This window comes from Heloderma suspectum, chromosome 6 (assembly GCF_057233095.1).
Source record: "Heloderma suspectum isolate Gila_16-S chromosome 6, 16-S_ref, whole genome shotgun sequence".
Classification (NCBI taxonomy): Eukaryota; Metazoa; Chordata; class Lepidosauria; order Squamata; family Helodermatidae; genus Heloderma; species Heloderma suspectum.
This window is the reverse complement of record NC_139463.1, coordinates 46,504,102-46,526,813: the sequence shown is the minus strand read 5'-3', so window position 1 is coordinate 46,526,813 and position 22,712 is coordinate 46,504,102. Positions and strand designations below refer to the sequence as shown.

At 47.6% G+C, this 22,712-nt stretch overlaps 1 protein-coding gene across 2 annotated transcripts in view; it reads left to right on the top strand.

The window, feature by feature from the left end:
- Positions 1 to 8,323: 8,323 nt before the first annotated feature.
- Positions 8,324 to 22,712, top strand: part of KCNIP3 (potassium voltage-gated channel interacting protein 3) — a 135,436-nt gene continuing 121,047 nt past the window's right edge. Inside the window, exon 1 of one of the 2 annotated variants that reach the window (XM_084804181.1) lies at positions 8,324 to 8,741. In XM_084804181.1, the coding sequence (XP_084660307.1) occupies positions 8,736 to 8,741 (6 nt within the window). In that variant the 5' untranslated portion in view covers positions 8,324 to 8,735. Of the gene's footprint in view, positions 8,742 to 16,026; positions 16,115 to 22,712 lie in introns of those variants that run through there. The other variant, XM_084804178.1, reaches the window with a different exon arrangement.

Below are 22,712 nucleotides of genomic sequence, written 5' to 3'. Positions count from 1 at the left end.
ATTCCTCAGATCAGGTATGTAACCTAGACTAACCTTTCACTGCGATTTTCTTTTTTGTTTGAAAGCATGCGTTACAGTTTGTTAATACATATACCTCCTTATTTGTTATTTTAATCATGTATAGTACCTTTTTGTGTACTATGATCAATGGGAATTACTTCTAAAGGTACATATGTGCTTAACTCCTGGGGCTGTGATCCTAAACGTATTTACTAGGGAGTAAACCCCATGGAACTTACTTTCAAGTCAACATTTATTTTATTATATTTATTGCCAGTATTTCAAAAAGTCTCCCCAAGGCGACTCACAGACAAAATTAAAACATAAACACAATAAAAAAAACCCAACTAATTTAAACTTACAAAAGTAAAATATGCATAGGGTTGTCTTGTAAGTGTGCTCAACTTTTTGTGGGGTTGTGGCCAATGAATTTCTGCTGGAAAAGGGGCTTCTGCGGGCAGCAAAGAGCAACAGTATACCAATGGTTAATATACAGATGAGTTCTTTTGTAGAAATAAAAGCCACAGTCTTGTGATTCAGTTTGTCATTCCTGTTTGAAAAACTGAATTGCTTTGCTGGGTAATAAGGCCTTTAATGGCCATTTGGCATTAGGGACCCGTTTGCATGCTAACTAGGTCACCAGATTAAACCGCAGCAATCTTAGAGAACAGCTGAACCAATTCAAAGCACAGACCAGTGTTATAAGAACGTGGGTGTGCACTTCCTCCCATTCATTTCAGTGGGGCACCAGCACAGGAGAACGCCCGTGTGGGTCATGTCGAATAAGTGGGGCACTGCTGCCATTTCAATTTTCTGCCTGTTTCCATCTCCATAGGCTGATGAACTTATAGTGATTGCTCTGTCTCAGGGGTGGAGAACCGTTTCAGCTCTGAGGGTTGCATGTGGTGGGTCAAGGGCATGTTCACATATACATAAACTCACACACACACACACACACACACACACACACACACACACATTACAGCATTCAGGGATGGGGAGTTTTAAACCTTCCCTCTGAGTCTGCTGGGATGGGATCACTGGATGGGGGGGACGTTTTAAGGCCTCCCCGACCCACCCAGTGATCTCTGTTTCCCCTGCAATCTTGGCTCTTAGTAGTAGGAATACAGTGTCCTCAGCAGTGCTGGGATTGCTTGGGGTGGGGAGGTTAAAGCCTCTCCTACCCTCCCTCATTCCCCTGGTGACCCCTTCCAAGGGTGTTTCTACATTAAACATAACCCCCGCAAAACCCCACATCCTTTCCAGACCTTCCTGCTTTCGGTTTCTTTGCGGGATTTGGAAGGGCTCCTTTACACGGCAGACACGTGGTTTGAACTGAGGGAGTACCTTCCTCCCTCCCTGGCATGTGTGCAAAGGGTGTGTGTGTTCTTATTTCCGTAGCTTAACTTCTGCTGTACTCTTTTCTTGAAGCCCCCGGGAAACCTCTGACTTACTTCTGAGTAGACATAAAATGTAAGATTGTGCTGTAAATATACAACCCTTGACACACTTATGTGGGAGTAAGCCGCATTGAACTCAATGGGACTTACTTCTGAGTAAGATCACCCTGTAATTCTGTAACCCTCAGCACACTTACTTGGGAGTAAGCCCCACTGAACATAATAGGGTGCTCTGAGTCAACAGAGGACGTTGCTTCTGAGCCTGGTGGGGTGGGGGATCAGATGTGTCTCCCTTTGCTGCAGGGAGGCATTTTACCCACTTCTCCCTCCAGCTGAGAAATGCAGAGGCAGGAGACGCAATTGGCAGGCGATTCTTGCCCTCGTGCCTGTCAGATCTCATCCTGACCACACCCCCAACAACTGAAAACAAACGGCCACAGCAGGCAGACACAGCGGTTTCTTCTGGTATTGGAGAATTTCAGGGGAGGTCATGGCGCTCCTGTTCCATGGGCTGGAAAAAATACTACATTTATTGCGTTTGGGGAAAACACGAGATAGGCTGGAGGAAATGGCGGGAGACACCCTGGAGGGTCACGGCGTCATCTACAGAGCCCGCAAACTTCCGAGAGAGAGCCATCTCAACAGCAGGATAAAAGCTCCGTGTGATGAACCCCCAAGACTGCTGTTTCCTCAGTGCCATTAGTGGGAAGGAAACTGTGATCCTGGCTGCATTGGGAATGCTCAGATTAGGGGTGGAGGTGGCTAAAGCCTCTCCCTGCCCCCAGCAGCCCCCAACTGGGATTGCTGTTTGGGCACCACTGATAGCAGCCCTGGAACAGCAGTCTTTTCCCCATAGCTCAGCTGATCACCTGGGCTGTGGGGAACAGTGGCTGGGGCTTGCAGGCTGCACAAAGCGCAGCAGAGAGCCACGGGGGACCCACGGGTTGCCTACCCCTGCTCTGTCGGGACACAGAAGTATTGGTGTTGTGGAGAAGCCCTTCTAGAGGCTGCCTAAAGTGAAACGAGTGCCTGGGCGAGAGAGAGATAATGATCTCTCCTCATCCAACCCCCCAATAAAAGCGTTCTCCTGCTGCTCGGACATTGACCAGGAAGGGATTCATTCCTCACAGAGCTTCCCATCTGTGCCTGCACCACCAGCAAAATCAGTCGGCTGCTTCTGGCTGAGGGGGGAGTGGGGTGGTGGTGCGGGAGCCGCACCGCAATTATAATTCAATCCCAGAGTTCATATCATTGTGATAAGGCTGCCAGATATGAATTGTCTATTCATCGGGATGTCATATGTTTTTCCTTCATTACCATTGACTGAAAGTGCTCCCATTGGTAGGGAGAACCTTCCCTAGGAGGGAGGTTGACTGTGTTTGTGGAGCTGCAGGTGCAGGGCAGGGGGAATCAGTTTAGAAAAAAGACTGCTTAGGGGAGACATGTAATTGTAATTATACAATCATGAATGTTGTGGAGAAAGTGGATAGAGAGATGCTTCTGTTCCTCCCCTCCTCTCTCACAGTATCAGAATTTGGGGTTGCCCAGTTAACCTGGTGAGCAGTAGGTTCAAGACTAAGGAATCACTACTTCATACAGCCCATAATGAGCTAATGGAACTCACTGCCACAAGATGTGCTGCTGGCCACTTGCTTAGATGGCTTTTCTAAATAATATCTTACATTTATAAAGCATCTTGGAGCAGGGACTGGGAGCCTGCGGAAGGCCCAATCCGGCCTGCTGGCTTCTCCCTCAGGTCCCACCCATCTTCCCCCAGCAGGGAAAATATCTCCCATCTCTGAGCTGATCGGAGGTCAGAGATTCCCCCTGCTCCCCCCTCCCCATTGTGTTGCGTTAAGGCTTAAAAAAAACCCTACTGGGACCAATTAAAACTTTTGAAAGGCCTAATTGCAGCACAGGGGGCATTTGCGAGCGCCCCTGTGCTACTGCTGAGGAGGGGAGGACTAATGCCCTCCCGCTTCCCCAACGCTATCACTCCCCTTGAATTACCACCTCTCCCCTGCTGCAATCAGCCCTTTAAAAACCCTCCATCAGTGCCAACCTATGCTTTTTAAAAGTCGAATTGCTGGCGGGGGGGAGGGGGTGCTTCAAGAGTGGGGAGCGTGTTTGCGTGTGTGTGCATGAGTGTATGTATGGTTCGCGGCAATCATGTTGTGGGGGGGCTCATACCAGCAGTGGGGTCACTCCTCCTTGAGAAGCAGTCCTGCCCAATGCTGGTCTGGGCCCCTGATGTACTTGCCTGGAGCAAATTTGGCCCTGGGGTGGAAAAGGTTCCCATCCTTACTTTAGAATGTTCAAGGCACTCCTTATTCATTTCTGTGTAATCCTTAAAACAATTGCACACCATTGTCCATAACTGTTAAACAGACCTACTCATTCTGGAAAGCAAAACTCAGTAACAACAGTTTGACAACGTCTGCTGCCTCCGAGATTGATACAGTTCTCCTTTCTGGTTGCAGAGGGCCAAGGAGGAGGCACCAGAATGGGAACCCTGTGTGCGCACGCATGCGCATGTGTTTCCCCTCCCAATTGTTAATATTAATTAATATCTCAATATTAATTAGTGAGGTAATTTTCATGTGAAGCTGATCTTCCTGGTGTGTGCTGAGTTTTCAAATTCACTATGGGTTGGATCCAGACTCACAGAAGAATCCTATACTAACATTCCCCCAGGAAAAGGGTCTTCTGCCGGTGTAACTCCATCTCCTCCAGAGGAATTACACTGCTGCAGCAACTTTCAAAGGCCGCCCTGCAGGGGGATCAGTGGAATAGGGTTGTGCTCCGAAGTAGTTGAATGTATGTTCCATTGAAATCAGTGGGACAAGTTACTTGCAACTAGTCCCACTGATTTTTATGGTAACTAAGTGCATCTAACTCAGTCTGGATCCAATCCAATGCATTTTAGGGCCAAACTAGATGTGATGTTAATTATGTGAATGTAATTACTATGCAAGTTTTTTGTTATGTAAATAACAAAGGAGGTGGGAAACCTGAACAGCCTCAGGACTACAGGAGCAGGGATGGGGAGGAGAAGGCTATCCATGGCTACTAGTCCAGATGGCTATATGCCACCTCCAGGACCAGAGGAGGTATGCCTGCATACACCAGTTGCTGGGGAACATGGGTGGGAGGATGCTGTTGCACTCATGTCCTGCTTGTGGGTTTCCTGTGGGCAGCTGGCTGGGCACTGTGCGAACAGAATGCTGGACTAGATGGTCCCTTGGTCTGATCCAGCAGGGCTCTTATAATGCTGTGTGCATGCATGTGTATATGTATTACATTTATATCCTTCCTTTTTCCCTCCAAGGAACCCAAACCAGCTTACATAAACCCCTCCATTTTATCCTACGAACAATAAGAACATAACATAATAGCACAAGAAGAGCCCTGCTGGATCAGACCAAGGGTCCATCCAGTCCAGCATTCTGTTCACATAGTGGCCAACCAGCTGCCCATGGGAAACCCACAAGCAGGGTATGAGCACAACAGCACTCTCCCACCCATGTTCCCCAGCATTCTGTGATGTAGGTCCTTATGTTCTTATGAGGGGAAGTTTAAGCCTTTGCTCCCTGCCAGAAAAATCACCTGTTGGAAGATGCTATTTGTATTTCAAGGGAAGCTCCATTTGGTCCCAATGGGAGCAAAATGCAAATAGCACCTTCTGAGCGGCAGAAGGTTGTTGGGACTTTGGCAAGAAGAGTTAAGTTTCCCCTCCTCACCCCTCAGCAGCCCCACCCCACCCTGCCATGGTCAGCTGCTCTCACTTCCCCAGGAGGTTGCTATTTCCATAACAAAGCTGTGCAGGTTAATTGCATTTCAGCCCATCGTGTTTGGGGCATACTCAGCGTTCCTCATTCTCAGGGTTGGCAGTAGATTCAGGGCTTCAGCTTTGCTCTTGGGATGGCAGAAGGGACAGGCTCTTCTCTCCCGGGCTTGAGAGCTCTTGCCATTCACTGCAGCCCATAATGACCACGGAGCTCCACCCTGAGGCACCAGGCTCAGCCAGCAACTTCCCCTGGTGCCCTCCTCTGGCTCCACCCAGGCACAACTAGGCTCCACCTTTATCCCACCAGGCTCCACCCCTCCATTTGCAGTATTGCTGGGCCAACATTTCTTTCCCAGAAAAAGGCTTTTTTTCCGGGAAAAAAATTATCTGAACATTTTCTTTTTCAAGACACCTCCCCTCCCCCCAAAGAAGACAATTTTGTTGGATATTCATCCAATATTTCTTGGCCATAAGCATCACCTTTTAGCTAACAAGCACAACATTCAATATCTAAATACGAATATGTGTGTTTTCGGCAGACTGTAGGGAAATGAAGTTAATATCCCAAAATATATTTGGCGGGGTACTGTGTGTGTGTGTGTGTGTGTTGCTCAGTTGCTCCTGTGGCATGCTTGTTTAATCTTGGCTTCCTACATCTAGGATCAGGTGCTGGATTCTTTTGTTTGCACCCCCTAGCATAATTGTACCTTTTCTTCCCCTCTGTCAAATGCTGGTGGATATGAAAATTATAACAGCAGCAAAGCCCAAAAACCACAGTGCTAAGATGAAGCAAACAAGAGGGCCTAATGGGGACACATCCTTACTTGGAACAAAGTGGCTTTGATGGCACTTTGGAATGTTACTCAATTTGACAATTTGATTTCTCACTTGGACCTGATTCCTCCATCTGAAATGGGTTTTAAAAAGGAACTGGCAGGAAAAACAAGTGGAACAGCCTTGAGGCATGTCGTGTATTTTGGCCGAGTATGAAATAAGCACTGGCTAGGTTTCCCATTGCTAATGATGGTTTTCTCTGGGTTTAGATGTGAGTGATTGTTTGACTGAAGGGGGAAAGGACTGAGCTATTTATGGGTTGTTTACTTAGTGTATATAAGGTACATATTGGAAGGTCAGTGTATGTTAACAAGTGAGAGAGCTGCATGTAATGGGAATGCATTGCATTGGATTCTGTTTATCTACATATCTATTTGTGTATCCAAAGCCAGCTTTGGATAATCCTTTAGAATACTCACTTTCATCTCAGAGATGAACAAGATACAGAAAATGTAGATTTGAAGATAAATACTGGTATGTGTTTTTGTTTTTTGTTTGGAGTTTATCCCCCAAATCACATAAACTCAACAAATGAAAACTTTGGTAAAGATAGGCTGCAGCCTATCTCCATAGCTCTTGGCTCCAAGCGCTCTTGGCTTCAGGAGATCCAAACGAGTCCTTGCTCACCATTGACTCAGGTGCTGGATGCTGCGGAATGTTCATGAATATTCTAGCTGCTCAGCTGTTGCTTTTAAAGAACACAAATTGTCAGCTTACAAGGCCTAGGAAAGATGGGGTTGTGTGTTATTGGTGAGAATGGGGAGGTGGCTGAGGATCAGCAAAGAAGGGAGTAGGCAGCGCCATTATATTATTACTACATTCAGAGAACACACTGCACACAGAAAGGCATATTTGCAAATGTATGCAGTTCTCCACCTATTAATTAATAAATGAATTGATGTTCTAGATTTTTAAATTACTATTTGATCAGCCAAGATTGTTTAAATCTCTGACCTCTGGCCATGGGAGATGGTGGCCAAGTTTGTATGATCCCAAATAATGACGTGTAGAGGTGAGCAGAAGGTAGTTGTAGGTACCCTGGTAGATATCTGGGTGATCTGCAGTAGATCAGCAAGGGTTTTTGGCTCTCGAAATGGCTGTGTGCAGGCTGGTGTCCCTGCCTGTGTTGAGCTACTGAGATGAAGGAACCAGGACATGGGAAGTCACAGGAAACCGAATCAGGGGCTAAGTCCTCAAGCTGACTAAGCTCTGTCTAGGCATCTTTGAAAACAAAACACCCAATAGGCATCCATTTTCTTGAAAGTGAGGTTCTTTGTGCCCACAAAGGTGATTGGAGAAAGGCAGGAGGAGAAAGGGTTCTCTGGAGGTACCCAGCAGGGTCAGGGCTGGCAAGGACCAAACAGAAGGGGTGGGTGGATGAGGGGAACCAGATGCATTGGAGGGCACAGAAGACTTGCACAAGGAGATGAGGGGCTCCCCGCCCCAGCACATTCTCAGCATAAGAGCCATGCTGGATCAGAGCAAGGGTCTATCTAGTCCAGCATTCTGTTCACACAGTGGCCAACCAGCTGTCAACCAGGAACCTACAATCAGGAAATGAGGGCAACAGCGCAACTGGAGGCCCAATTGGAGCAGACACTTGGCTTCATTGCGGCATCAAGTTAAAACGTGGCTTTTCACCAAAGCCTTTGAGTGCTAATTGGATTCCCTGAGTTTGCACACTTTTAAAACTGTTTTATTGTTTTAGATTTTAAATTGGTATTAGCTAGCTTAATAATTTAATATATTTTAGCTGTTTAAATTATTTATTGTTTTACACGGTTTAAATTAATTTCATCTGTACACCGCCCTGAGATCTTAATGATATAGGGCGGGATGCAAACGTTTTAAATAAATAAACAGCACCCTCCTGCCCATGTTCCCCAGCAACAGGTGTATGTAGGCTCACTGCCCCTGGTACTGGAAGTAGCGCATAGCCATCAGGACTGGTAGCCACTGATAGCCTTTTCCTCCAGGAATTTGACTAACCGCCTTTTAAAGCCAACCAAACGGGCGGCCATCACTCTATCCTGTGGTGGCGCGTTCCATAGTTCGCGCTGTGTGAAGGCGCCCTTCCTTTGATCTGTCCTGAATCTCCCACCGCTGCGCTTCATGGGGTGACCCATTGGGTTCTAGTACTAGGGGAGAGGGAGAAAAAGGCCTCCCTGCCCACCTTCTCCGCACCGTGCAGAACTTTGTGCGCCTCTGCCACGTCTCCCCTCCCTCGCCTGTTTCCCAAGCGGAGCCGCCCCGCTGCTGCACCCTTCCCTCCCAGGAGACGCTCCAGCCCTGGGTCATCTCGGCTGCCCCTTCCCCAGCGCGACTGCTCCTCGAGCCCGGGAGCCCCGCAGGCGCCTCGCTCTGCCCCGGACTTGGAAGCGCAAGAGCGCAGCCGGCCCAGGGCAGCGGGCAGCCCCGGAGGCGCCCGCCAGCGCGGCCGAGCGCGCCGGAGGCGGGCGCGGCGCGGGGAGCCCCTCGGGTGCCCATCCCAGGGGCGGCCCGGAGAGAGGCGCTCCGCGGGGCGCCTCCTGCTCCCGGCCCGGCCCCGCGCACGCCGAGGAGCGAGCGAGGTGGCGGCGGGCGGATTCTCGCCGGCAGCGGCCAGCTCGGGAGGGGGGCGGCGAGGCGCGCTCCGGCGCCGGCGCTGTGACATCGCGGCCAGCTCCGGCGAGACGCCGCCGCCGCCCCGCCGAGGCCCTGCCAAGCCAGCAGCCATGCAGGTAACGGGGGGCCCGGGGCGGGCGGCGGGGGCGGCAGGGCGAAGCGGGGAGGGGGCACGCCAGGCTGAGGGTGCCCCGCAGTGCCAAGGGGCCCGGCCAGCCTCCCGCTGCTGCCCGTTGAGGAAAGGCAGGAGGAGGGAAAGTTTGCCCCAGCTGCTTTGCTCCGTGGCAGGGCGCCCCCCCTCGCCCCCCCTCTAGGGGCACCAGCCCGCAGCGCGGGACGGAAATCCGGACCACAACCACTTCTAATCAATTAATTTCCCATAGCCCTTCTCATGATTGCAGTTCTGGTCTCTATTTGAACTTCACAACAACCCTGCCAGGCAGGAGGGGGGAGGAAGAGGTCGGGAGAGGAGTCTGATGTGCCCAGTGCCTGAACCACGACTCCCATCTCCAAGCCACGCCGGCTACCATGCCCACCGCCCCCTTCGTGCAGCTCTTGTCAGGGAGGGGTGACGGCCGCCCCCCACATCAGGAGAGGCTTTGGGTCGAATCCGCCAAGGCAGCCCGGGGCATGTGCCAGTTGGCCGGGGTACCCATCCAGATGTGGATCTAGCAGCAAGATGGACTCTGGGCCAGTGAACTCCCACTGCCGTTGGCCATGCTGGCTGGGGATGGTGGGAGTTGTAGTCCGACACATCTGGAGGTTAGGGGAGGCTGACCATAGTGGCAAAGGGACTGGATCAGGAACCCCAGGTTTGAATCTTTTTCCAGCCAAAGCTCACTAGATGCTTGCTCCCAGCCATCCTCCTCCATCTGCAACATGGCGATGATGACAGTCGTAAAGACTGTTCTGCCTGACAGGGTTGTTGTTGAAGGATTAATGAGATAATCATTAATCCTTGTGATCAATCAACATACTAATACTAAAACATACTAATCAAAAGTATGTGAACTTTTGCTCTGAACAGTTGAAAGCACAATGAAGTATTGTTATAATTGGGGTTCATTTACGGAGATGCGTCTAGCCTGGTTCCAAAGAGCACCAGAGAGGTGGGGGGTTGGGGAGCAGGGAGGAAATAGGAGTTGGTGGCTGTTGCCTCTTACTCCAGCTGCTATTACAAAGTCCATGGAATACTGTACTCTGTATCAGCATTCTTCTCGCGTGCTTCTCACAGTCCTCTCTCATCTCACCCTTTCACTTTACATCTGCTTTTCAATCCTTTCTCCATAGTTCGATTTGGTTTTTAAGGGGGGAAAAGATTTTGGGACAATTCAGGTATTACTTTGCTACAGTTGAGTGGGTTCTCCCCATGTCTGCCCACTTGGGTCTCTAGGCTGATTCTGAGAGAGAGAGAGAGAGAGAGAGAGAGAGATTTGCCATTGGAGTGCTTTTAGAAGGAGACCAGAATACATGGGTATACTGAAGATCCACAACTCTTTTCTGGGAAAGACCTACGAGTGGAGGAGCTGGCAGGAATCTAGTCGCAAATCTTGCCTAGGGCACACAAGTGTATTTTTCAATGCCAAACCAGAATTTTTTCCACATTTATTCTTCCGTGGGAAATCACTCACAATGTTAGAGCATTTACATTAGGTTGGAACTGTCCCTTCCTTGCCAAGGGACTTGTGCAATGTGCAACTAAATGACTGGACCAAGTCCCAGGTGTTATTAACATATAAGGCACTAAACAGCTTGGGACCAGGGGACCTCATGGCCTTACCCGTTATTTCCCGGCCATCATCAGGGGGCGCTTCCGAGGGTACCACATGCTCTAGAGCTTCGCCTCAGGGGCGCTTGCGGTAGAGCATTTAGTGTTGCAGCTTCTGGAGCGCTTTACGAACTGACGTTAGACAGGCCCCCACAGTTCTGACATTAAGACGTCTTCTTAAAACTCATCTCTTCACACAGCCTTTCCCTGAAGTGTGACACATAATAGAGTGTGCAGCGTTACTGCTGATTAATTCATATTGCATTGTTCCTATTGCTATATTTAGTGTTGTTTTTTATGCCATTGTATTTTATGTTCAGCCTTTTGATAGGGTTTTGGAAAGCAGTGTATCAACTTGAATAATAAAAATACAAATAATAAACGCCAGAGTAGGCTTGGAATGACGAAACTGGGAGGAGAGTCAGGCAATTTACACCATCGGTGGCCCTCCTTATGAAGTTGGACTTCAGCATCCATTATCCCTGGCCGTTGGCTGTGCTGGCTGGGACTGGTGGAAACCAGAGGCCAGTTGGATTACTTTGGGTCATATCAATCCCCCACAGAGAGTTATGTACAATATACATAGAGCAACACCAGTGGAACCATTTACCTGGGGAGGTAGTGGGCTCCCCCACACGGGAGGCATTCAAGATGAGGCTGGACAGCCATTTGTCAGGGATGCTCTGACTTGGATTCCTGCGCTGAGCAGGGGGTTGGACTCGATGGCCTTGTAGGCCCTTTCCAACCCTACTATTCTATGATTCTATGCAAATTGTGGTCATCTCTTTCTGCTCTCCATAACTGAGACTGTCATCATTCCAGTTCTAACGGCAATATTTGTACTAATTCTTTGCAGTTCTGCAAATATTCAGCAGCATACTAGCTACAAGCTGGTGCAGCCTAGGAACAGAGCATGTCATCTGGTTCTAATCTTGCCTCTGCCACTAGGCAGTGATCTGCTGTGACCCCACTATTCTCAGCCTCTGCCCCACATCTGCAGCACGGGGATCATAATTATACCGACGGACCATCCAGGGTTGTTGTAAACATTACAGAGATAATTGAGGTGAAGCTGGTTTGGACATACTGAATGTGCTATAAAAATGCTACTTATTCTGTCTAAGCCAGTGATTCGCTTTAGGGCAGGGCTGGGCAACATGTAACCCTGCAGCCAACATGCTGCCCCCCCAGTCCTCTTTTCCACTCCCCACTGTGCTGCCGAAATTTGGTGGCACAGTGACAAATGAAATCAGCAGTTTGCCACTGAAACTCAGCCACCTTTTTGCTGCTGCGCTGCAGAACTCTGGTGGCACAGCAGCTGCAGGAGTGGGGCTTGCATAGTTTTTTTTTTTTAGAAAGTCCCCCCCCCAAATGTAGCCTACCCCTGCTTTATTGTGTGATTGAGCCTGGGTCTCTCACGCTAACAGTGGAATGGTATGCATGTCTACTCAGAAGTAAGTCCCTTGGAGTTCAATGGTACATACTCCCAAGTTGGTATGTATAGGATTGCAGCCTAAGTGTTGGATTTGGAGTGTCTGTGGCTCCGCCTCCCAGCTTCTGCCTCCAGCTTGTGCATGCTGACTGTGTCCAGTGAGAATGTCTCCTTGCACTACTTCCCCATATTCCCCTCTTTTCTCTTCTTCGCTCTCCCCATTGGCTTGCTCTCAAAATCTCTTCCAGTCAATCAGTATCATCTTTATGAGCATCTTTTTGAGAAAGCCATTACAAATGGGCTGTGCTGCATCGAATTCTGGTGTTGGGGATCTTCAGCCAGTCTTCAAGGGCTGCTCACACATGCTAGGCCAACACATGGTTGATCTCCTCTCAGTGTCCAGCAGCAGAATGCGTGAACCGTCCTTCTTCAAAAGCTTTGTGTCAGAGGTGATGTGAACATTCTTATCTCCAGCATTTGACCTGCAGCAGCTGTTTTGCTCGTGTGTGTGTTGCTGATCGATGGTGCTGTCATTCATTGAGGAGCCTGCATATTATGTGAGCTCGCTTTTAGGATTCCAAAATCCATTTTAGTGTAATACCTTTATTAGGTCAACAAAGAGATCAACAACAAAGATGGGATGGCACCACTAACGAGAGAGAGAGAAAAGAACTCCAGATGCCAACACATTTCTTCCTTAGAAATGTTGCAGGGATGAACCAACAAGAAGCTGTAAAGGTCTTCGCTCAGCAAAAGGACATATGAAAACTGTTTGTAATTGTGATGTGAACTGGCCTGTTTGTGGACTCTGAGGTTTCTCTCCCGTCTTCCCCCACCTCACCCCTGCTCTCCTTTTATTCTTGCTTTTTCTCATGTCTGTCGCCAAAGCTTCCCATTAAGCCCTGACCCCATCGCTCCACTGTCTCCTCCGTTTTCCTCCTTCCCCATTCCCCTCCCTCTCTGTGCCCTGCATTCTTCTTGTGCCAATCCAGGGCTTCAGCACTGAAGCCTTTCTTATCTCAAAGAACAGCTGCCAGCTGGAGCAGCTGCTGTGCCAACCCCCCTCCCTCCTTGGCTGCCCGGAAGGACCGCCTCGCCTTGCCTTTCTTTCAGGCCTATATGGGAAAGAGGGGTGGGGATGGGGAAGGAGGAGTCTCTTCACACGTTACCTGTGTCCAGCGTACACCTATGAAACATAAAGTGTGAATGCGGCAAATAATTTGTTTGCAGGTGTCGTACACATTGACTTGCCAGGGAGCTGGAGATCCCTGCTGAATGTACCCTCTTGCGCCTGCCAGTCCTGAGATGGCCACTGCATAATATGTGAAGGGATGACTCAGAGAAAGACCACTCTTACGGATATGTATTCATTCCTTCATTCAAAGCATTTTTATCCCACTCTTCAGTCAAATGACTGCAGAGCGGCTTAGAAGAATCGATAATTTGACAGTTCCTGCCCTCTAAAAGGACACGAAAACAGGGATTTATTTATTATTTATCACATCAATACCCCACCTTTCTTCCATTGTAGAACTCAAGGTGGCTACATGTGGTTCCCAGGTGGTCTCCCCTCCAAGCACTGACCAGTCCCAGACCTTCTTAGCGTCAGCGAAGTGGCTGCCTCCTGTGCCTTCAGACTATGCCCTGGGATTCAAAGGGAGGAGGAAATTTTTTTATTTTTTTATTTAATTAATTTCTATACCGCCCAATAGCCGAAGCTCTCTGGGCGGTTCACAAAAATTAAAACCAAACAGCACACAATAAAACAATTTAAAATATATAGAACATTAAAACCACAATATAACAATACAACCACAATAAAACCTAGCAGCAGTGCAGGAGTTTAAAATACAGATTTAAAACAGCAAAGCTAAAAATTTAGAAAGCTAAAATGCTAAAATGCCTGGGAAAATAAAAAGGTCTTCACCTGGAAAAAAGTATGATCGCGATGCATGATTCAGTTGTCCAGATGGATGGGAATATGTCTATTCTGGAACCAGTTGTACTCAGGGTTGCACTGCATCTATTTGTAAAGGGAGCCTTCAATAAGGCAAGTTAAGGGTGCAGTGGAGGCTGGTGGCTCTGATGTCAGTGGGGCAGTAAATTCGGAATCAGAACTCTGAAGGAGCTCTCCAAGGTGCTTTAGAGTTCTGACTGCTTCTGACCGAAACCTGGAGTGGATTCACCGCCCCACTGACATAGGGTCTACCAGCCTTCACTGTAAGGGTGCCTGCTTCAGGTGGCGCATTTTGGGCACCATGAAGGTTGCATGAGTGAGAGAAAGATAGAAAGATAGACAGATCTGCTTGATGCAACCCAGTTTACTAGGACGTTCTCCTGCGCAAGCCCTGTCAAAGAGAAGGGGAGGTGGGTGCTCCTGTAAAGCTTCATCCATTAAAAACGGCCACAACAGCCCATAAGGAGTTTTTTGGCACCTTAAAAACAGGTCCTCAGACTAAAGCTTGTGTCCTCAGATGTGTAAAGTGCAGTTCTGAGGTGGCAGGTATATGTACACACGGGTGTAGGGGAAAGGGAATAAGCATGGGAGAAAAAGGGAAATGAAATGCACAAAGTACAGATTGTGATAATTAAAGCTTAAATAAATGTAAAATTATTACAGTGACCATTCATAACGTAGTGTTGATAGTTAACTAACACAAAAATTCTGTAGCTGGTAAGCTAATTAATATCTGCAATAGGATGAAAACCTGTTATCCTGGTTCAGGCCACAGCTGATGAGCGGATTCCAGCCCATAAACACATATGCCATAATCTATGTGATAGTCTTTAAGGTGCCATAATCAGCTGAAGTCTGAATCCAGATAATTGTTCTTAAAAAATCCAACTACAGGTGTTAATCAATTTTAATTTGTTTGTTTTAACTTTATGCTATCTGTTTTTTCTCTCTCCACTCATACACAAATTGCTTAGGACAATACTGCATGTATGATATATTGTACATAAAATTTTTATTTGGGTGTGTATAGATATGTATGCATTCATATATATACATATATATATATATATGTATATGAATGATATTATCTAAAATATAGATAGTATAAAATATATTAGTGATTTGTTATTATTTTTTATTCTTCTTAAAAAATCTCTTTTTTTTTACTATTATTACTTTCATTATTATGAGACTTTGATTGGTAATATCTTTGGCTGGCTAAATTTTTAAGCTCTATTATTATATATTAACTGAAGGGCAATATATGGTTAGTGGAAATGAATTGTATGTTTGCTTCCTTGCTATAAGACTGATGATATGATACCGAAATCTAAGGTTGATTACCTATGCTGTACTGAAGTGTAATATTGGCAATGATATAGGTATAATTTTTAAATAGAATGATACTTGAAGTTTGTGTGTAATGCAGTTTAAATTTAATCCCTTGAAGTAACTTTTTAATATTTTTTCTTTTCCCCTTCTGCTTCCTTCTTCCTTTTCTTCTGATTTTTTCCTTTCTTTCTCTCTCTCTCTTTGTCTCTCTGTCTCTCTCTTTTTTCCTCTTCTCTCATTATAGCTGTGTCCTCTTAGGAATATTGTATTGTTGGAAACTGTAGATAATGACTGGGTTGTTGCTATTGTTTATTTCATTTGTAAAGATAAAAAATAGAATAAAAAGTATTCCCCCCCCCCAAAAGGACAATACTTCATGGATCTGATTATGTGCACTCCCATCCACAAAAGCTGATGCAGTAATGAATTTGTTACTCTTTAAGGGGGCACTGTTGTTTTTTGTTGCAACACAAGTACTTCCTGGAGGATTCCGCCATGTCCGAGTCCATGTGTCTGGCGTGTGTGTGTGGGGTCCCTGTGCATTTGCCATCTCGAGCACCAAAACAGAGGGCCTCTTGAGCATCTGTCGCAGTATCTAGTGGGGAAGGGGAGGAAATTCCTTCTTTTTAGTGTAGCCACTTGGACATTGCCAAAAAAGAGGACAAAAGAGGACAGTGATTTCCATAAAAATTTATGTATGTATGAATTTCCATATGCATGAATTCAAATTTAGAAATAATTGCCATCTCAGCATAGTGGGGAAGAGGCCGGCCTCAAAGGCTGGCATGGTCAGGCACTTGCTGAGAGCCCACGCCCCATCAGGAGCCCCCTGACAAGCTCTGCCTGGGGTTGCTCCTCCCCTTCATCGTTGCAACATTCTCGTTCACTTGCCTCTTGCTCTGGCTCAGACAACCGTGGTAGTGAGAAGAAGGAGGAGGAGATGCCATGGCCTCCCTGCTCCCTGGCTCTCTGCCGGGCAAGCAAGCCAGCGATAGCCATGGTGAGAGTGAGGATGAGGCGACAATGGTGGTGAAAAGGCAGACACTGAGGGAGGGGCTTATTAAGGGTGTCTTGCCCAAGGGCTGGGGCTGTACAGATTTTGTTGAATCCATTCTGTCTGTGTTTCATGGATTGTCAGGCATCTTTCGTTCCATCATCTGCTCGTTTACGGATTTGGGTTTTTAAAGAAGGGATGCACGAGGATTTCGTTCCTGTTTGCAAGTGCGCAAATCCTCCCTCCCCCGTTAAAAAAACGGTCTGCAAGTCTGTGGAATCCCCGTGACTCGGAAAAAGCTAGGAAATCCGAATCCGTTGCAGAGTTCCTCGTCATCCCTACTGAGGGCCCCCCAAAACCTGGTGCTGGTGGGGAAGACTGACTGGGTGACCTGTGTGCTTGCTCAGTCCGCTCTCCAGGTGCTAACTGTTCAACTGTTCAAGACACCGCTGTTGCTCTCCCTTCTTTGTGTTCCTTATCTTTAAACTGGGCTTGGACAGACATTCAAACAGAGGACGCCTTCAAATAGAGGACCGTCCTCTGTAAAGTAGGACATGTGGCTGTCCTACTTCTGTTTATGAGAAACAACCAGCACAGCAATTGTTCCGAGTTCACAGAATAATCATGGAAACCTTCCCTTTCTGTGGAACTCCCTGCCCCTGGAGGACAGGCAGGTACCAACCCTATGTTGGTTCTGGCACCTCCTGAAAACAGTTCTGTTCCAGGAAGCCTTCCGTAAATGACCAGGAAAGGTTTTTATTGGCATGGTTTTTACTGGCAAGGTTTTTATTGGCATTCTGTTTTTAATAATTTTAGTATGCTGTTTAAGCTTTTATCTTTTTTTTTTTTTAAACTATTGTACTTCTTGTGTTCACTGCTCCAGAATCTGGTTGGATGGGGAGCGGTATACAAATGTTGTAAGTAAATAAATAAACATATTATGGGATGCTTATGCTGGATCAAATGAAAGCTTCATCTAGCCCAGCATTCTCCCTCTCACCATGGACAGCCTGAGAAACTCCTGGGAAGGTTAGAGGTAGAACAAGATGGACTGAGCCATTTCCAGCCACTTGCTGGAAATTCCTTTCAAACCTATCTTTGTACAAAACATTTTATTGCTCTGGCATGAGGTTGCTCACTGTTCCTACCACTATTTCTCCAGCTGCTGGTCTCTCAAGCAGGGAAGCTTTCCCTGTTCTGCTGAGAACTGGATTGTCAGATTTGACTGTTTCTAATATCTTCAGCACAGCTTTTATTTAGAGTGACACCGATGTTTAATGGAGCCAAAAAGGGATCAGCCACCTCATTATGCTGGACACCGTTCTGGGTTATGGGGCGGGTGGGTGGAGTGCTGATTGCCTTTGTGTAATCTGTTATGAACAGATTTGCCTTTGGGAGGCCTGGCCCTCAGGGACAGAGATCTCAAGGAGGAAGGGGTCCCGTGTTGCTCTGTTACACAGAAAGGTAATCTTCACCTACAGAGATCATGCTGCTTTTATGCCCTCTCCGCCCCTCGAGTCTGATTTTCTGTGCTCCAGAAAGAAATGAAGGCAGCACAGGAAACAGCAGGATAACCATGGCAAGTTGACAGTGTCAAGGAAAAAGCGAGTGAAGGGTGAGTGGGAATTCTGGAGCAAACCCATTGTCAGGAATGAATCTGAGCATGTGGAGATGTTTGGCGGCTTAGATTTGGAATCAGAATGGGAACAGCCAGAACAGAGGGAGGCACCCTCCCTTGTGAGCCCAGATATGGAGACCTTTCTTCCCAAGACCCTGACACACAGATGGCCCTGCCTGGGGGAATTCTCCTGCATGAGAATTCAAGTTTCGGAGGAGGAGGGCAAGGGGCGTGACTTGAGGGACGCTGGGTCCATCACAGAGTGAAGTGGGAAAAGTCTAGGGATGGACGAAAGTCCCTTACCTGGTCCCGCAGCTGTTTTTGGTGGGGGGGGAGGCGCTCCATTTCTCCCCCCAAAATTCTTGGTGGGTGGGGAGGCGCTCCGCCCCTCCTGGCCGAAATTCAGGGGGGAGGCTCCCCATCCCTCCCCGCCGAAATTCTGGCCGGGGGGGAGTGCCCCGCCTCTCCGGCCGCGAAAGAAAAAAGTTATGTAAAAAAACACAACGTGATAGGCTACGTAACGATTTACGTAGCCTATCACGGCTAGATTTTCAAAGTCAGCCGTGACAGGCTACCTAAATCATTATGTAGCCTATCACGGCTGACTTTGGGGGGGGGGAAACACACTTTTTTTTTCTCTTCAAAGTCAGCCGTGATAGGCTACGTAAAGATTTACGTAGCCTATCACGGCAGACTTTGAAAATCTAGCCGTGATAGGCTACGTAAATCTTTATGTAGCCTATCAAGTTTTGTTTTTTTTTACTTTAGTGGGAAATGGCGGCGGCGGCATCCAGTCAGAAGACCGGCCGCTGCTGCCGCCGGGACCCACCGCCAAGAGGGACATTCGCACGAGGTAAGTCCCATCCCGGGGGGGGGGCGGGGGGGCGGAGAATTTCCCCACCAATTTCGGGGGGCCGAATGCGTTGGCATTCGGCCTCCTGGAGATTCGTGGAGAAATTCTCCGACATCCCTAGAAAAGTCAGGGGCAGGGCTCAGACGCTCCGCCAGGTTGGCCACTCGTGGAAGCCAATGTAGGAGGGAGCCGCCCTAAGGGAGGGCATCCCTGCGAAGCTAGTCTGGCCATGAAGTTCTTGCCGGACTGTTGGTAATTCCTCTAACTTCCACTTTGTATCCTCTATTGATATTTGTAGATGTGTGGTTTAGCTGGTTCTATGCAGTCTGAGAGTTTCCTAGCATCTGCATTTGTAATGAAGCTAGTTGTTAACAAATAGTGTTGGCCTGAAGCCTCGTTTCGTGGGGTGTGTTGATTGCGAAGGGTGAGGACAAAGGAACGGGGCACTTGTCTGGAAGCACAGGGGAAAATACTGTGCATGTATGGCAAGGTTGTCAAGCCTCTTACAACGCAGGGACCAAATTCAGTTTTGGGGCTCTCACCAGGGGCGGGAGGCACATTCTGCTGGTGGGTGGGGCTGCAGGCAAAACATGGGGGGCAAAGGCAAAGGGGGGAGGGCCAAATGCCAAAGATATCCCCCAGCTGTCCAGGTGGCATCTGCGCCTTCTGTTTGGTCATTTCTTGACGTCTGCATGATGTCTTCCCCATCCTAAAAGACTGAAATCCTCCCTTCAGGCATTGTGACTGGCAGGAAGAGCTTTCGGCTGAAATAGGCTGGTATTGGTGGCATTTTGGCTATTCCCCTTTTGCTTTTGGCCCCACCCACCCCTGGAATGCAGTCCTGAGAGCTCCTCCAAAAGTGAATTTGGCCCTTGGGCTGAAAGAGGTTCCACACAAGTGACCATAGGCCAAGGGAGATAGACAGACAGCAGGGCTGGCACAGGGGCCCTGCTGACCAGTCCCCTCTCCGAGCCTTCTCCGAACTCTGGCTGGCACATTTCCAAGCCTAGTGCAGGATTTTTGTTCCTGAGCTATTTTCCGGAGCTGTAACCAGGACTGCATGAATTCCTCCGTCCTTTGGCCAAAGGTGTCAGTTTGGATATCTGGCAAAAAGTGTGGCTCTCTGATTGTCTCAACTTTCTTTGACAAAAGGAGCTCCAGGGTTATTAGCCTGTTGATGTGGTGGTGGTGGTGGGGATCCTGAAATATATAGACCCTGGGAGTGGCCCTAGATTAGCTACCAGCAACTGGTGCCCTAAGCGAACTGTGCAGTCAGCACCCCCCAACCCCAAGGGTAGATCTAGGCTGAGGTTTTTGGTAAACTGGGAAACATTTTGCCCCTATTTTCCCTTTAATGTTTTTAAAGTCTGTTAATTTAAACACAGGCACAGTTATTCGATTTTTCCATCCGTCCGTCTGTCCAACCAATGTTTCTGAGATCAGATAAAATCGAGACATGAAATTTTCAGAATAGATTTGTGCACAACAGCTAGATGATATTTCAATCCGATTTCAAATAAAAATGCATTAAAATTATAATTTTTATTATTACCAATCCAAAATCATATATTACATGATTCTGCTCTAATTGCCATTACCACCACATCCAATATAGAAAATCTAAGAAAACTCAAGATTTTTTTCATTTGTATCTTTTTCCTCAGATTTGGCACCCCTCTTAACTTGGCGGCCTGGGTGACTGTCTAGTTCATCTGTATGGATGGGCTGCCCCCAATAGACCTATCAGTGGGAAAGGCTCTGAAACCGGAGTGGGTGGAGGGAACAAGATATTCCAGACAGTGGTTCTGTGTGCCAGGGCTGTTTTGCCTCTGCAGCTCCTTCGTTCTGCAAAATTCACTCTCTTCCCTCCTTCCATTCCCCAGTTCTTAACTTCCTCCCTTAAAAAAAGCACTTTGGTTGTAGAATGGCCGGGGATAATGGGAGTTGTGTTCTAACCCATCTGGAGAACATGAGGTTTGCAAAGGCTGGGCGAATGCATGCACATGGTCTTAACTGAACATCGTGTATTCAAATGGCAGGTTTTTCTGGGTTTCTTTGGTGCAGAACAGCGGAGGCTGGTGGCTCCAATGTCAGTGGGGTGGCGAATCTGCTCTGGGTTTCAGTCAGGACTCTGAAGAAGAGTTCTGAACTCCTTTAGAGTTCTGACTGAAACCCGAAGCAGATTCACCGCCCCACTGACATCGGAGCCACCAGCCTCCACTGGCGTAGAGCCCATCTCATAATCCTGCACAGTAGACATTGCCCCTTCCGCTCTGTTGATTCCCCCCTCCCCACGAGTTGTTTGCTCTTTCATAATATGACTAACTGCAGCTCCCTGCCTGGGCTACAGAGCTCACTGGCAACTCACCAGTTAATGCTCAAAAGCTCTTTGAAATCCCTTGAAAGAGAAGAACCAAATCTTGCCAAGTTTTTCTTTTAATTTAATTTTTAACCTACATTTCCTGTCACCACAGCACACAATGTGTTGCTCTTTGTCCTGCTCTCAGACTGTGTTGAGAATAATTGGTCCCTGTCTCCCTCAGGGCACCGCTTTATGTTTCTGTCTGGACATGCAGAAAATCTCTTCTTTCTAGCCCCAGCCTGCCCCTGGTTAGACCTCTTCTGAAGCCTTTTCTCCAGAGAAACTCCCCCCTCCGTTGACAGACAAACAAGAGCAAATGCAGCATTTGGGATGGGGACTGGACAATCTACGGTGAAGGATCCAGACCCTATTGCAGGATAGGTCCATTGTGCAAGGCAAAACAGTGCCTCAGGCTTCCTTCTGCTGGAGCCTGGCAAAGAAGATTTCAGAGCATGCTGGGTGTGTAATCTGATGCAGCTTTTGGGGAAGGGCTTTCCTAAGGATATCTAGTAGTGTGGGACTTGTGATTTATTTGCTTTCAATTTATCAAGAAGGTTAAGAATGTCATCTTTTGTCACCACTATTTGCCTCCGTTCCTCAGACTCTTTTCCTGAAAACATCAGTTCAGGCACAGGTATCTGTCCTATATTTTCTGCAGTGAAGACGGATGAGAAGAATTCATTCAGCTTTTCTGCAATCTCCTTGTCCTCCTCCAGTCCTCCTCGAGCTCCATTGTCATCCAACAGTCCAACTGCCCCCATAGCTGGTTTCCTGCTTCTGATATATTTAAAGAATTCTTTATTGTTGGCCTTGATGTTGTTAGCAGTATGCTCTTCAAACTGCTTTTTTGCATCTCTTATTGTCCGCTTGCATCGCCTTTGCACAAGCTTGTGCTCCCTTCCCTTTTCCTGGCTTGGGCAAGACTTCCATTTTCTGAAGGAAGCTCTCTTTTCTCTTATAGCTCCCTTGACACTGCTTGTTAACCATGCCAGTGACCTCTTGGACTTGGCACTACCTTCCCTAACCTGTGGTATACATTTTAGCTGAGCTTCTGTTATTGGAGTTTTGAGTGACAACCAAGCATTTTGAAGGGATTTAATCATTTATACTCTCCCTTACAACTTCCTTTTCACCAGTTCCCTCCTTTTAGAGAAGTTTCCTCTTTTGAAGTCAAATGAATTGGACTTCCTGAGCAATTTTCCACTTCAATATATATTAAATCTGATAGCACTGTGATCACCATTTCCAATTGGTTCAACAACATCTACACCTTGTACTAGGTCCTGGGTGAAGCCATTTAGGATTAAATCCAGGGTCGTCTCCCCCCTGATCGGTTCCATGACAACTGTTCTAGGGCACAGTCATTTAGGGCATCGAGAAATTTAACCTCTTTGTGGTGACTGGGACATGCATTCATCCAATCAACGTGGGGGTAATTGAAGTCGCCCATTATTACAACACTTCCTTCTTTGGAGGCCTCCCTGATTTCGTTTTCCATCTCAAAGTCACCCTGAGCATTCTGGTCTGGGGGACGATAGCATGTTCCTAGCACTAAATTAGTTTTGGAGCCTGGTACTGTCACCCACAGGGCTTCTGTGGAAGAGTCTATCCCTTTTAGGTGTTCTAGTCTGCTCGACACTGTGCCCTCTTTGACGTACAGGGCAACACCTCCCCCAGTACGCCTTTCCCTGTCCTTCCTGAAGAGTTTATATCCAGAGATGACTGTATCCCACCGGTTCTCTCCGTTCCACCAGGTTTCTGTAATGCCCAC